This window comes from Chelon labrosus (assembly GCF_963514085.1).
Source record: "Chelon labrosus genome assembly, chromosome: 1".
Taxonomy (NCBI): Eukaryota; Metazoa; Chordata; class Actinopteri; order Mugiliformes; family Mugilidae; genus Chelon; species Chelon labrosus.
In genome coordinates this window covers 13444158-13457723 of record NC_140337.1, presented here as the reverse complement: position 1 = coordinate 13457723, position 13566 = coordinate 13444158, and the positions used below count along the sequence as shown (strand labels likewise).

Here is a 13566-nt window from a genome sequence, read left to right as displayed (position 1 = left end):
GAGCAACCCTCTCAGCAGAAAGCCAGGGGTGCTCCAAAACAAAGGCGGAAAGGTCATTGACTTGTGAGGTGAGGCAAATGGAGGATGAGATAGCAGTGTCCCTTTGTTGTGGCTAAACAAAACAGAGCGGGGCCTGGACGACAATTCATCATTGGGCGCGGACTTGTGCAACTCAATCTCTGACGAGCAGCTCTTTGTCACAGAGCTTGTCTGTAACCCAGAAAGTGCTCCACACACAATGCCCCGGCTATTATATAATAGTACCGTTCGCTCGGTTTAAAATGATTGTTGGGATGTGATCATATTGGATACAATCACCAAACACAATGAGTTGCGCTGAACCGAAGGGCGTCTCTTGTAATACGTAGGGACACACATGCACTCAGTTACACAATAGGCCGCTTCCAACACACCGTGTTATGACAACTTCACACCGGCAGAAGCATATCCCTGCGCACAAAAAGACAATTAACCTGTTCATCACTTGCACCGTGCAACTTAACGGGTTTAATCAAAGAAGATTCCGCTTCCCCAGCACAGCTTTTCTTTCTTTCACTAGATAAAACTTGAATTTTACCTCAGAGGTGCAGCACAGCAAAACCAGTGCCAAGACTAATATGAACACAGCACAGTCTCTTATCTCCCCGGTGCTCGAGTATGCCAGCTCATTCAACAGATTTGATTACTCCTTAGTTTACATTTCCCTCACCCCGCTCGCTTCTCCAGCTTGATAGCTGCAGAACTGATGTCATGCACAGAATGCCAAGCGCACCGAAGCTGTTTCCAGGTAATGAACAAGAGATGCAGGCCCAGGTAGTACACAATCGCATAATGCTCCCATTTTAGTCTTTTTGATGGGGGATATGGACCAAGGCCAACGTAATTAGACCCACACTGACTGTATGCCCAGGTATAAACTCATTGTACACACAGCGGAGTGGAAAGACTCTTATTTTTGGTTTTGTTTGTTTCTCAGTTCCTGTGGCTTCTCGAAAGAGAAGCATGTTTGTTCAGAGATAAGCCAAGGTTGCTGTGCCGTTCCTCCTCCTTATCTCTGATTCATAAGCCAGATGGGTCCTCTCCTTCCTCTGCTTTCTCCGTCTGTTTGTTCTTTGCCTTGCGATTTCAGTTCTCCTCCTCCTTTTCCTTTCTCATGCTCTCGTCTCTAATTTTGAACTTATGTTTCTATCCTCCATACAGTCCCCCTCCTTCGCTTCCTCCCATTGGTTTTTTTGCATCCCCTCCTCCTTGTTTCACCTCTACTTCCTCTCCGCTGTTACCTGCATACCCCGTGGTGCAAGATCGGCATGTGATAGAAATGGTAATTTTGGACGAAAATTTAAAAAAAATACTTATACTATGAATATATAGGGGGAAAAAATGAATGACAAACAACACAGATGTAATTGGCACACAAACTAATTAAACAAGCTCACACATCAAGCTGTTTGTACACAAGGGCAGATAACCGGTGTAACTGGGGGGGTATGTTGGTAAATTACGTTGCAGTCGGGGGCCTCAATCACACTTTATCAAGGATAACTCTGCTAATTAGCATACTGTAACCTCTCTAAATAATCAGGGCTAACGCAGCTAGGGGTCGGTGTGAGTTTGTGTGTGGGTGTATGTGTGTGTGTGCTGAGTATCACTCTACAAAAGGTGGAGTGTATTCATAGCAGCGCGTCGCACCCTCTCTTAATTGGATGTTTGAATGTACCCATTTATCCACAGAAGGGCATCTAATTAGGGTCCTTTGACACTAGACACAGCTTCCCCAGCTTTGGCAGGGGTCTAGGTTTCAGCCGGGCTTCCCATGGTCGAGCTTAATTGACTATTATGACGAGAGCTGAGAGAATATGCTCCACAGCGGCGAGAACAGATACCACCTGCGAGCAGTTCTTGCTCTTCAGCTTTGTTGATTTGGCGTCGGGTGGGTGAGTTTTTATGGGTGGGTGAGCGGTCGCGCCTGCTGGAGTCAGCCCTTTTCGCTCGGTGATGATGCACTGCACGGTCAAGTCAAGTGCTATGGGCGCAATTTTCAGATCCTCCCGCAAGTAAAGTAAAAGACACGGCTCCCGTTTTGCATTAAAGTCCAGCATCACCTTACATTATCTGCAGATTGACCTCGCATGTTCAAAACTACGGAAACAGTTTCCTGCGTCTTCAAACTTAAAGTTGCAATAGGCAATATTTTTATATTACCTTTCTATTACCTGACTGAGTATAATGTTAAACGCTTCACTGGTACTGACAAACCAAAACTGATCGAAACTGACAAACGCTTCCTTCCACCTATACGGGGCAATTTTAGAATATTGTTTTTTTGGTTTTACAGTCGGTAGCTTTCATGCATTTGTCTGGTGAATCTAATTTTTTGGCAGCAGGAAGTGGCTGTTTTCAAATAAAAAAATCAAATATCAACCCACCTGTACAATATACAGTGCAAACAAACCATTGGTGAAAAGCATTTGCAGCTTCATAGCCAGTCTTTCCTCAAGAGTTTAAACCAAAACAGAAATAAAAGAAGAGTTAGTTTCCCCATATCAAACCAATAGTGTGTATTTATTTAACCAATGCTAACGTTTCAACTTTTTTTTTTCCTGTTTTTCTCTTTTTAACAGAGGATACAGAACACAACTGACACCTTGCTGGATTTAACTGGACGGAACGTGACAGACTTCCTGCTCAAGACTTTTGAGCGCTCGGGCAAAACAAGGTAATGTCGGCATTTCGTCACTTTTTGCATCTGGACACAAAGAGAGCCATGTCGCTACCTGTGCCGCTGTTGTGATGTCGGCGTATCCCGTTGTAGAACATCAACTGTGTGTTCTATGAATGAAAGGACAAAGTCTTGCAGGCCGAGCTGCTGTTTCCACCCCTGCGCGTTATGCAGTTGTCATGTCCTGACAAATCCTGCTGCGCCGCTGTTTTGCACGCTTCCCTTAACCTGTCATTTCAGCGTATGAAAACATTTAGAGCAAACCCTCGCAGAGAGAAATGATTAATTGTTAGCATTAGGTTGATGTGTTTGTTCAGCCCTGCGAATGTTAGGTCACGATCCCAGAACATCTGGTACATGTCTATATTTTCCAGGGTACAAAGTGGGATCTGCTCATGCAGTATATTTGTAGGTCATGTGAATGGGAATAGCAAGGCAGGACTGGTTTAAAAAATGTATGTGTGTGTGACCGGGACGCCTTAGTGACGGGAGTAGTAGAGGTAAGTCATAGCTCCAACATGAGGAGGCATCTAAAACTACCAAGAGAGCAAAAAGGCCGACTATCAAGGAGAAAGCATTCAGAAGTTCCTGTGAGTGCAGCTTGCACTGTTTCACAATGATTTAATGTCGCTACGTAACATGCTAACCACCTTGCCAATGTTCTAATAGCTCACTGATAAATGCAGCAGGAGTGGCTTGAGTTTGGGAAACGGCCACACAGAGTGAATCCGCTGCAGGCCACCTCTCGACTTCTTCTCACGTTACTGAGGGTGTCAGTCAAGCTGACCTCATAAAGGTGTCACTTAAAAGTCATTTCAAGCAGTCATTTTCTGGGGCGTCTCAATTTTACTCTCAGCAGACCAGACCTTTTAGGTTGTCATACTGCTCCAGCTGTCCCCACCTTCTCTCTTCACTGCTGCTATGAAATAAACGCACAAATATCACACATATATGAAGAAGCAGTCATGTTCATCTGCCTGAAAATGACGCCGTCTGTTAGGGAGCATGTAATATACATTTACTCTGCAGGTTCCCTTCACAATTATCGGACGTGTAGGTCCCCGATGTAGAGCTATGAGTGTGTTTACATATGTGGAATACAGTTGAATAAGAAGAAGTCATTTGGAACAAAGAACAACTTTTAATAAAGCAGCATCTTAATGAAGAGTCCCACATGAAGGTAGGAGATTGGGACACAAGCCAGGCAGTGTAGATCTTGGTTGTGGCGGAGCTAATTAGGCTGATGGAGATGGAACAGATAAACAGGTAAATGAGCAGTGATGTTGAAATTGACAATTAAATGACTTTGACAGTGTTGGAAATGGATTTGATTAATTGTACACAACAGCAGAGATGGTCTGTATCAGATGAGTCACTTCAAAAGTATTGAACTAAAAAAAAAAAAATCACAGAGCACTGGATGTTTCTGAAAGACTAGCGTTAAGCTTTTTAGCCATAGGGTCTTCACTTGGAAGAACAACAGTGAGTTACTTAGATTTTGTTTCCAGCGGTCAGTGCACTTGCAGAGTGCCAACTACAAGTTTAGGGCTGTGCACCGAGTTTCATATAAAATTCCAGGTGGACTGCAGCTGACATTCCTGGTGTCTCATAGACCTGCATGGCCCTTATGGACATGAGGGGGTTCACGGAAAGCACAATTGGATGGGCGCTCAGATTTCCGCACTACGTCGCTGCATCTACGACATTGCTCGTATGCTCATATCTCCACTCCAACTTTCCTATTTTCCTGCTTTTCTCCCTACAACTCCAGGTACGGAGGGATCTCTGTTGGAGAATCCAACTCCCAAGTTCTCCTGACAGATGCAGAAATCGAAGATGTGTTCAGGGACCTGAGAGACCTTTTCGGTTTATTTCAGGTATGTACTTAATATTGACATTCACCGAGTCAAACCTGTTGATACCCCTGAATCACATGCAGCAGAAAAATTGTGAGCTGCGGTAGAAGGTCAAGAGTTGTACCCTTGGAGCATAGCACGGCGGTATTTAGAAAGACTCATGAAGACTTACAGTTTGTTTATCTGCAATACACAGATAGAAACCAGTTTGTCCTCTGCTTTGCTGTAGACTGAATTATCTTTCTTAAACTTTACAAAGAAAAAATGGGCTTGTTGGCTCATAACAATGTCCACACACTTGGCATAACAACATCCATTGCTAATTAGATCATTTTAGCATGCTAACTAAACCAATGTATAGTAGCATCTCTTGCTTATGTTTAGCAAGTTGTTTGGTTTGTTCTGAAATATTCAAACTATTGTTCATGTTGACCAGAGGATAAACCCTGAGGCCCTTCTATATCCGTTTCCAGGAAACTTGGCACAAACATTGCCCTTTTTCATTCCCATCATTCCCAGATGAAATTTACGATCACCTCTAATAGCCTAATGTTAGCATGCTAACCCGCTAAACCAACCTATAGTAACATTTAGATGTTTTCCTTCTGTAACTTTTAAATTGATGCTTCTTAATCCACACATAAAATCCAAACCTATCTTTGACTCATCAGCAGTGTGACTTCTATCAAACACTAAACATTTAGACCAGCTTTCTGACAGTTCAGAAGCAGTTTTTTTCCTCCAGTACAGGCTGCACCACTGGGCTGCACTTGTCATGAATTGTCTCTGAGTGAGCCACTCCTAATTGGAGCGCTGCGTTCTTTGTCCAGACAGCTTTGTATCTTGGATACAGGAGTTGTTATTTGTAGTGGACTTTTGGAGCCCGCTGAATTCTCGAACAATTGAGAAAGAAGTCTGAATTCAAAGGATGGAGGACGTTGAGATTCTTCAGATCTATTCCGTTGAGTGTCCATGGCAACAGGCTATGATTGTCTGGGCATCGCTTTGAATAAATCGAGAAATCTGGGACTCCAGGGAGCAAGAGCACACACTTTCACGCACTCGCGGTCCTGCAAACCTTTTCACTCTTGCTTTTTCTTAACTGCTTATTATTGCTCAACCACTTCAGCTCAGTCAATTCGATTCATGAATATATATTCATACACTATTACTCAAGCACAGTGTTTCCGAACTTCTTGCCAACTCACTCGTCCCCTCCTCGTGCCTCTCTCCATCTCTCTCGTAGCCTTTCTCTTGCAATCACACAGCCTCTCATTAACATTTCAAATTTCGGACGTTCAAACTACTTTGAGATCAGCACATTGCTTTGCCCCCGGGCGCCTCCGGTCTCATCTCTGCCCAGGCTCCCTTCTCTGTCTCCCGGATCTCGACGCTAATGTGACTTTAATTCGAGCAGCCGCGATGATGTAACCCTAATGGCTGAGCATTAGCCGTCCCAGCTCTGCATTCCTTGTTATTAAAGTGCTACACTGTCCTTGGGAAATGTCTGGCTCTGTGCTGCGGCTCCTCGGGCAGGCGTTGTGGTGTGAGACGGTAACTGGAAGTAGTGTGTTTGTGCCTCCTGAGCCACCTGCGCCGACCGTGAGGTGGGCTTTGAAATTTCTCTCTAATCACATTTCTCGCAGGTAGAAATAGAGTTCTCTGTAGCAAGAAGTGATGGGAATGATGAGAAAGAGGAAGCTTATGGGCATCTCACATGGCACGCTGTATAATCTAGATAATATTAATGTCACACTGAAATGGAATAAACCCTTAATTTAATAAAGTATAAAATCCTTCCCTGGCAGGTTTTCATACGCAGACACATATTAACGCACTGTCACACGCACCGTGTGAGCGCTGAACTGCGCAGGCCACTTTGGAATCCCGGCCAAAAAAAGTCACCGCACACTCGAGTGGTTTTATTGCTGTGTCGTGAGCCATGCCACCGACGGGTCCGCCGGCCAAACCAGCCTTGTCATTGTCCTTGAGCAGGGAGGAGTTTGTCAAGGATTAGACCCAGGCAGCTGCTGGCCCACTTCTCATCTCGTTTCAGCCGCCGCTAATCCTCAGAAAGGCTGCCTATTGGATCTGCCCGTCGCTGCTTGGCACAATTCAAACCAGAGTGAAGTTTAAAAAAAAAGAAAAACACACACACACAAATCACACTAAATATTCCCTTGTTTTTGCCAGAGGACGCGTTACATAGGAGAGTAGGTGTCTCCGGCCGATGTATGAATAGGTAATGACTTGGAACAGAGGGGATGTTATTTACCACAAATACTCCTGTCAGTGTAGATGGCGTTGATGTTTATTCACCTTCTCTTTGACTCTGATGTGGAAGGAGATGAAGAGTTCATGCTGCGTTACTGAAATGATGTGTAAACATTTTGTTATGCCAAAGCGGCAGACTGGATCGATGGCGGGGCAAAAAAAAAAAATAAAATAAGGCTTTGTATACAGTCTTGAAATGTGTCCAAATTCCTCACAATGTCACATTGTGGTGCGGGTTTGCAAAGGATTGTGGGATAGAAAGATTAAGGTAACTGTCTTGGCGGCTGGAGATATCTCTTTTTTTTTTTTCCACTCTCTCTGCAAGCACTTGCACCTGAGCACACTCCTGCATTCTTGGGATGTCTTTCTTGATTTTTCTCCTCTTATTTTTTCCACCCACCCACCCACCTCTCTCCCCAGTTGTCACCCGCACTTTACCTCCGCAGACCTCTCCTCACTCCACATCCACTCTGCCCCCACTATTCCGCTCCTCTCCTCCTCTGCTGCAGCCCTCTGATGAAGGCAGAGTCCAACGGGAGGTCCATTTGCATTTATATCACACATGTAATGTGCTCAGTACTCTTACGGCCGGGGCCGAAACAGCATGGTATCAACATGACACTTTGGAAATCGCACGCCTGTCAACTCGAGCCCTCATCCCAAGGCTCATTTCACATGAAACATGAGTCGAGTAGAGCGGATTTTAATGCAACCTGTCCAGTCTAGCGTCTCTCTCTCCTATTTTCATCTCCTCACCTCACCATAAAAACCAAACTGACACTCTGAAAAACACTTTCTTTGCTCTTATTTCCCTTCCCGTCTGCACGTAAACACTCTCCGCTCCAGTCGTGCCACTTCAGAACATTAGGCAATTAGGCGATTTCTGTTAACTGTGAATCTTTGTTTCATGTTCCCTCCCGCCTCTCATGATTTTAATTATTTCACGCTATTTAATAAAACAAAAATGTCAAAAAGAAAAAAAAAGTAGCCAGAATAACAGGGGGCACTTCTTTTTTTTTTTTTTTTTTTTCTCAAGTCTGAGGAAAATAAGTGGCGCATCACACCCAGACGCTCTCCGGAAGTCTTAATTCTCGTCTCCCTCTGCCTCTTGTTTTGCATTTCAAAGAGCAGTGGTGGTTTTCCAAGTGTATCCAATTAAGTCTTCTTGTTTTCTTCCTCTTCATTAGGATAATGTGACTGATCAGATTTTCCAGAGCGCCGAGACGCTGCTGAAGAAGCTGGGAACCATGGACAACGTCAAGGTATTTTCGTAATTGTCGGCCGCTGTTCGCGTTGCATCCCAGAAGATGAAAGTTTAATGATCGCTGAGGTGAAATGAGCCCGGTGCGGTTTTTGGATTTTTGGGGAGGAAGTGTGGTGATTAAGAGGAAACGAGTCAAGGGTCAAACCTGAAACCATTCATCTTTTTTACTCGTGCAATTTCCATAATTATGAAATGTGACTGCCGCTTTCTAATTAATTATTTTGTATCATCAGAAAAGTCAAAAGCAGAGGAGACTAGTGGCACTTTGGGTTCTGAATAAATTGCTAAGAGTATGTCATGAATGAGTCTCCCTAATAAAACGTTTTGATGCAGGGAACACAAAACGAAGGGCGACTCAATAGTTTCTGTTTAAATGAGTGCAAGTGCAACCTTGAGCTTTCCTAGCAAATAAATAAATGTTTTCACATTTTTTCTTTGCATAATCAATTAAAGAGCAGACGCTCAGTAAATTAATATACTGCGTGTACGTGTGTGTGCAGTGTTGAAGCCGAGAATTTCACTTTGATGCTTTTACCTTGTAGTTTCAAGAGTTGAGATGTGACTTGCCATCTCTTAACGTACACCCACGTGCCAGTTTATTAGGTACACGAGTGAAAACCAATGCCTGCTAGTGTAACAGTGCTGCGCTACGTCTTCATGGAGGTTGTGCTACTCTGGATTTGTTTCAAAGAGCAAAACTGAGAGAGCCCCTGATTCAACTGTGTTTCCATTTGGGAGGCTGGAGGTGGTTTGCAGAGGCTCAGCTTGTCAACACGCAAGGCGGGAGGCTGCTTTGGGCCCCGGGCTTGTGAGGGGCCCTTGAGGGCTGGGGAAACTTTCAACTTCAGTTGTTTCAGTGTGCCAAGCGCTGAATGACAATATGAGACCTTCCTAAGGGGCAACCACCTGACACAACTCTGCACACTCAGTTGCGTTACCCGTCCTGGGCATTGACTCTTTAAAGAAGTTAAATAAACGAAAGGGGAAACAATAAAGACGAGAAAGAAATAAGAATTATGCTAAATAGCTAACTGAATGCTACTAACTTGCACTAGCATCACATTCTGTCTTTGACACACTTTCTAGTCTAGTGTGGACCAGGACTAATAGACTCTAGAAAGGGTTTGTAGTGCTGATAAATTGCATTGTGCCAGCTGACAAAAGTTTCTATTATTTTGGCAACCTCATTTTATTCGATTTGCTAGGCTAAATAATAGAAACAGTTTAGTGTTTAACAGCACGAAAAACTACATCCTCCAAAATTATCATTATCACCTTTGTGACTGTCTCAACATGAACTGAACATTATAATAGACTTAAGGAAGGATTTAGTGCAGCACCGTTATATTAGCATGCATTCATTTTCACCAGCGTACCTGATGAACTGTCTAGTGCCGCCCTCACGCGTTTCGCAGACAAGCCTGTGCTCTTTACTCTCTCCAATACATCAAACTGTATTTTAGCCGCAGACTTTTACGGTGACAAGCAATGTATATAATGCAGAAAATGAGATTCATCTCTTTTTCTGCGAGAACAGAGGAAACGAGGGACGGAAAGGATCCGTGCGTGCGTACTCAGATTTCTCCACATCGTCCTCTGTGATTCGGCGACACTCAAACCCTATCCCCTCTTAATTAGCGCCGCGCTATCAGCAGGGAGTCCTCTCCGTCTCCCTCTCTCTTTCAGTCATTCTTTTTCTTCCGCGCCCCGGCAGATACAGGCTCCGAGAATCGCTTACATTAAAAGAGAATGTGTTTTGTTTTTGTTTTTTTGTTTTTAACTCTGCATCTAGCACGCCGCGTCACATGGGAATTGGGCAGCCAGTGCAGACCCTTATTTTCCATTAAACCAAAGAGCAATGTTTATCTGCTCAATTGCTTATTTTTATGGAATATCTGTGTTCCCCCAGAAATGTTTTCGAGATAATTTGACCTCTCTCCTCAGAGTGCCTTTTGTTCAGTGACTGTCTCTCCTCTATTCTGGCTACTATAAGACCCAAAGATGCAAAATGCAGAACAGAAAATATCTGTGGGAATGTGCAGCCGTGTAATATTGTTATGTTCTGCTGTGCATCTCATTCTGTCTTTCATATAAGTGCATTACTCACAAGCTTTTCTTGTTTTCCTGTATTGTGCAAAAGAAAAGGGTTTATACTCTATTGACGTGCTCTCTGTCGGCCATATTGGCGGTACATGTTTCTTAAGAGCCCCTCACAATACATGGAATCCACCCAGCTGCTGAGTCACACCTAGCAGACACACTCCACCATTATCCTTTCATTCATGCTCGCTGGCTAATAAGCTTGCTAGCGAAACCAAAGACATTGCCTTTTGTTGAGAGCATAAAAGAAGTTGCGACTCAGCAGTGGTAGGAATGTAAGTATTTAATCCTAAATTTAACAACATGTATATCTTTTTTTTTTTTTCTCGATTCTCTTCATCGCCTCCCCGTTCAAATGTTCTCAATTATTCGTCCGCGACCAAAACAAATCACCATCAGGTTGCATGACGTTGTTGCTAGGAGACATCTGGAGCAACTGCAAAGCCTCTCCCTCCATGCTGTTCTCAGCGCCGTTGTTTGTCTCTTCCGCGGCAGGTGTGGTTCTACAACCAGGCGTGGCACGGCGTGGTGTCCTTCCTCGGCGTGGCCAACAACGGCATCCTGAGAGGAAATCTGCCGGAGGGACGGGATCCGCGCCAGTACGGGATCTCGGCGTCCAGCCACCCCCTCAACCTCACCAAGGAGCAGCTCTCCTACGTGGCCATGTGAGTCGTGAGGCCGAGGGAAAGGGTTAAAAGGGCAGCCATGTTTTTGCTGCGTTGATGCTTTTCTTCCTGTCTTTTACCTCACAGTAAAAAGTTGTGTGGAGTTTCCTGTTTTCGCCCACGCTCCAAAAACATGCAGGCTGGGTTAACTGGAGCCTCCAAATGGGCCCTAGCTGTAAATGTGACCGTGATTGGTTGGTTGTTAGCCCTCTGATTAACTGGCAAACTGTCCGGGGCCGCCCCTCGCCCAGTGTCAGCTGGCGCCAGCCGTTGCAGATGGATAGGATGTAACAGCGTACCGTATCCTGCCAACCTCACCTACAGCTCCCTCGCTAAAATCCCACCGTCTACAGCTGCTGCGAGACATTTTTCTCTGTTGGAAAAGACAGGTTTTGATTTTCTGACAATGCATCATGGGATGCAGAAGACACTGGCGGTGACTGGGGAGCCCAGAGAGCGATAAGGCGGAGGGAGACGGACAGAGAAATGAAGTGAGGGGAAATAAAGGCAGCGCACACAAAGGGAGAACAGATGAATGCGAGACAATAAAACACAAAGCATAAGACAGATAGATGGATGAGGGATTTGTTTGAGTATGCACAGATTTGGTGGCCCATGGGAGCTCCTTACAGGGATATACCATTCCTTTTCAGACCTTATCCGCGGGTTAGCGAGAAAGCAGCTCCCCGTGAGAGTCAGAGATTAATGATGTGCTAAATCATAATATATCGGCTCATACCATATAAATCTCATTTCTTTCTGCGTGCTGTTGATTTTGAGCCAATGTGTATTCCTTATCAGTCGTTGATATTTTGCATTTTCACATTCCTCACCTCAGCACAATTCAGCGGCTGCTACCAGTCGGGTTTTATTCCGTCTTGTCCTCCCCCAGCCCGCTCCTCAGTCAGGTATTTATGCAGTGATCATGTGCTGACGACAGTTCGTAGTTAGAGAGGGAGACCGCACCGAGGGTCAGGATAATTACGACGTCCTGGCGTTCCGTGGATTCAGAACAAGCCTCTTTACCTTGCTACCTCTCCTTGCAGTGTGACGAGTACAATTTATGGACTATGACATCCAGATTAGCTTGGACACTCCTTTACTGCTGAGTAGGTGTGCAGGTTTCAGAAAAGAATGGTAAAAAAGGCCTATGTGTCTTGAGCACCTGACTAAGCACAATATTACAGCTCCATGCATCTTTCTTTTTCTATTCTTTTTTTTGTGTGTGTACAGTTTTCCAGCCTCGTTTAGTTCGGTTCAAAGAACAACATATACCTCAATTACCGACCCCACTTTCAGCCATGAAAACGCTCTTAAAAGCCAACTATATTCTATGTGGCCCGCACCGAAGAGCCAACCCACAAAGCTAGCGACAGGCCAGACAAGAAGGCCATACATCAAGCAGCTAAAGATAGACATTTGTCTCCAGAGCTGTGCAAATGGAAATGGAGCCGAAGTGAGTAAATATTAGACTTGCGTTCAGGAGGTTGTGGCCACAAGCACGACTCCAAATGGATGCTGATATTACATCCCGTCTACTATATCCATTATTTTTGGAAGCGGGCAATTTGTTTGCTATTTGTCAGATGCTGCGTTTTTCGGCTTCTCCTCCACCCCCTAAGTGGCCAAACCCAACAGTGAATGCGGCTTTAAGTACTCACATTTTAGTGCGCATAATAAAGTCATTGTGGTTTTGCGGGGGGACTAACATTTCACAGCGAACATGGCGGGATGTCTGCTTGATGTTGGATTGATGAATTCTCAGAAAATAGTCAGCTGCAAAATGTTGAACTTGACAAATCCTGCAATTTAAAGTAAAATGCCCTCATTATTGGGTTTTAGCCTCCAATTCAATTTGCCGTCTGTAGCTGTGTGTCTGATTGTGAACTCTGTGCCTGGACCTCAATTACAAAACGCTAACAAACACACAGAAGCCTAAAATGTCTCCCTAATTTATCAAAACAATGTGGGAACTCCAGTCCTGGTAATGAATTTAAATGTCTCATTAACACTTCTATAATGTTTTGGAGAGACAATTGCTAAACTTGTTATTTTGGTAATAATTCATCCTTAATGACTTGTTCCCTGGCTAGGTTTTGGACACCGGTTTCGCGCCCGCGCCGTCTCATTTGAAGTGACACTCCCCTCTAGTGCTCTTCACTGCCAATTTCAGTGCAGTGTAAGCGATGTCATGAGCTCGAAAAAAGAAAAAAACAAACGTGAAGGGGCGTGCAGGTGGAAAGAAAGTCGATGCTTACACCCACCAAAACCCCCACTCCATTCCCTCGAGGTCTCTTTGCTTCATCTCCATTGGCACAAAAATAGGGCCCTCAAAATCCCTCTATCATGTTTAGAAATGTCAGCTTTGGCAGCATTTCACTATAGAGAAATATACATTGCTTTTTAATTGCCCTGGAATATCAGTTTGGACAAATGACAACTTATTTTCCAAACACCTCGTTGAATTTGATGTATAACGACAAAGATGTTCGGTTTAAAAATATATCTATATACAATATACAGTTGCCAGTCGTCCATGTTGCCTACATAATGCTTCACAATGCAAATAATGATCCAATTGTTGTGCTTGGAGCTTCTTTGAGCCATTTGCACGGTTAAAATTAAGCACCACATCCCCTCTCAATAAAAAAAAAAAAAAAAAAAGAAGGGAAAGTGATACTTGCTGTA

General features: G+C 44.2%; 1 protein-coding gene across 1 annotated transcript in view; it reads left to right on the top strand.

The window, feature by feature from the left end:
- LOC311486628 (phospholipid-transporting ATPase ABCA1) overlaps window positions 1-13566 on the top strand; it is a gene marked incomplete at its 5' end in the record, with an annotated part of 154027 nt that overhangs the window by 90811 nt on the left and 49650 nt on the right. The window contains 4 exons of the mRNA XM_084542543.1: window positions 2622-2716; window positions 4491-4596; window positions 8037-8111; window positions 10709-10878. Coding sequence (XP_084398669.1) covers window positions 2622-2716; window positions 4491-4596; window positions 8037-8111; window positions 10709-10878 — 446 coding nt within the window. The remainder of the gene's footprint in view (window positions 1-2621; window positions 2717-4490; window positions 4597-8036; window positions 8112-10708; window positions 10879-13566) is intronic.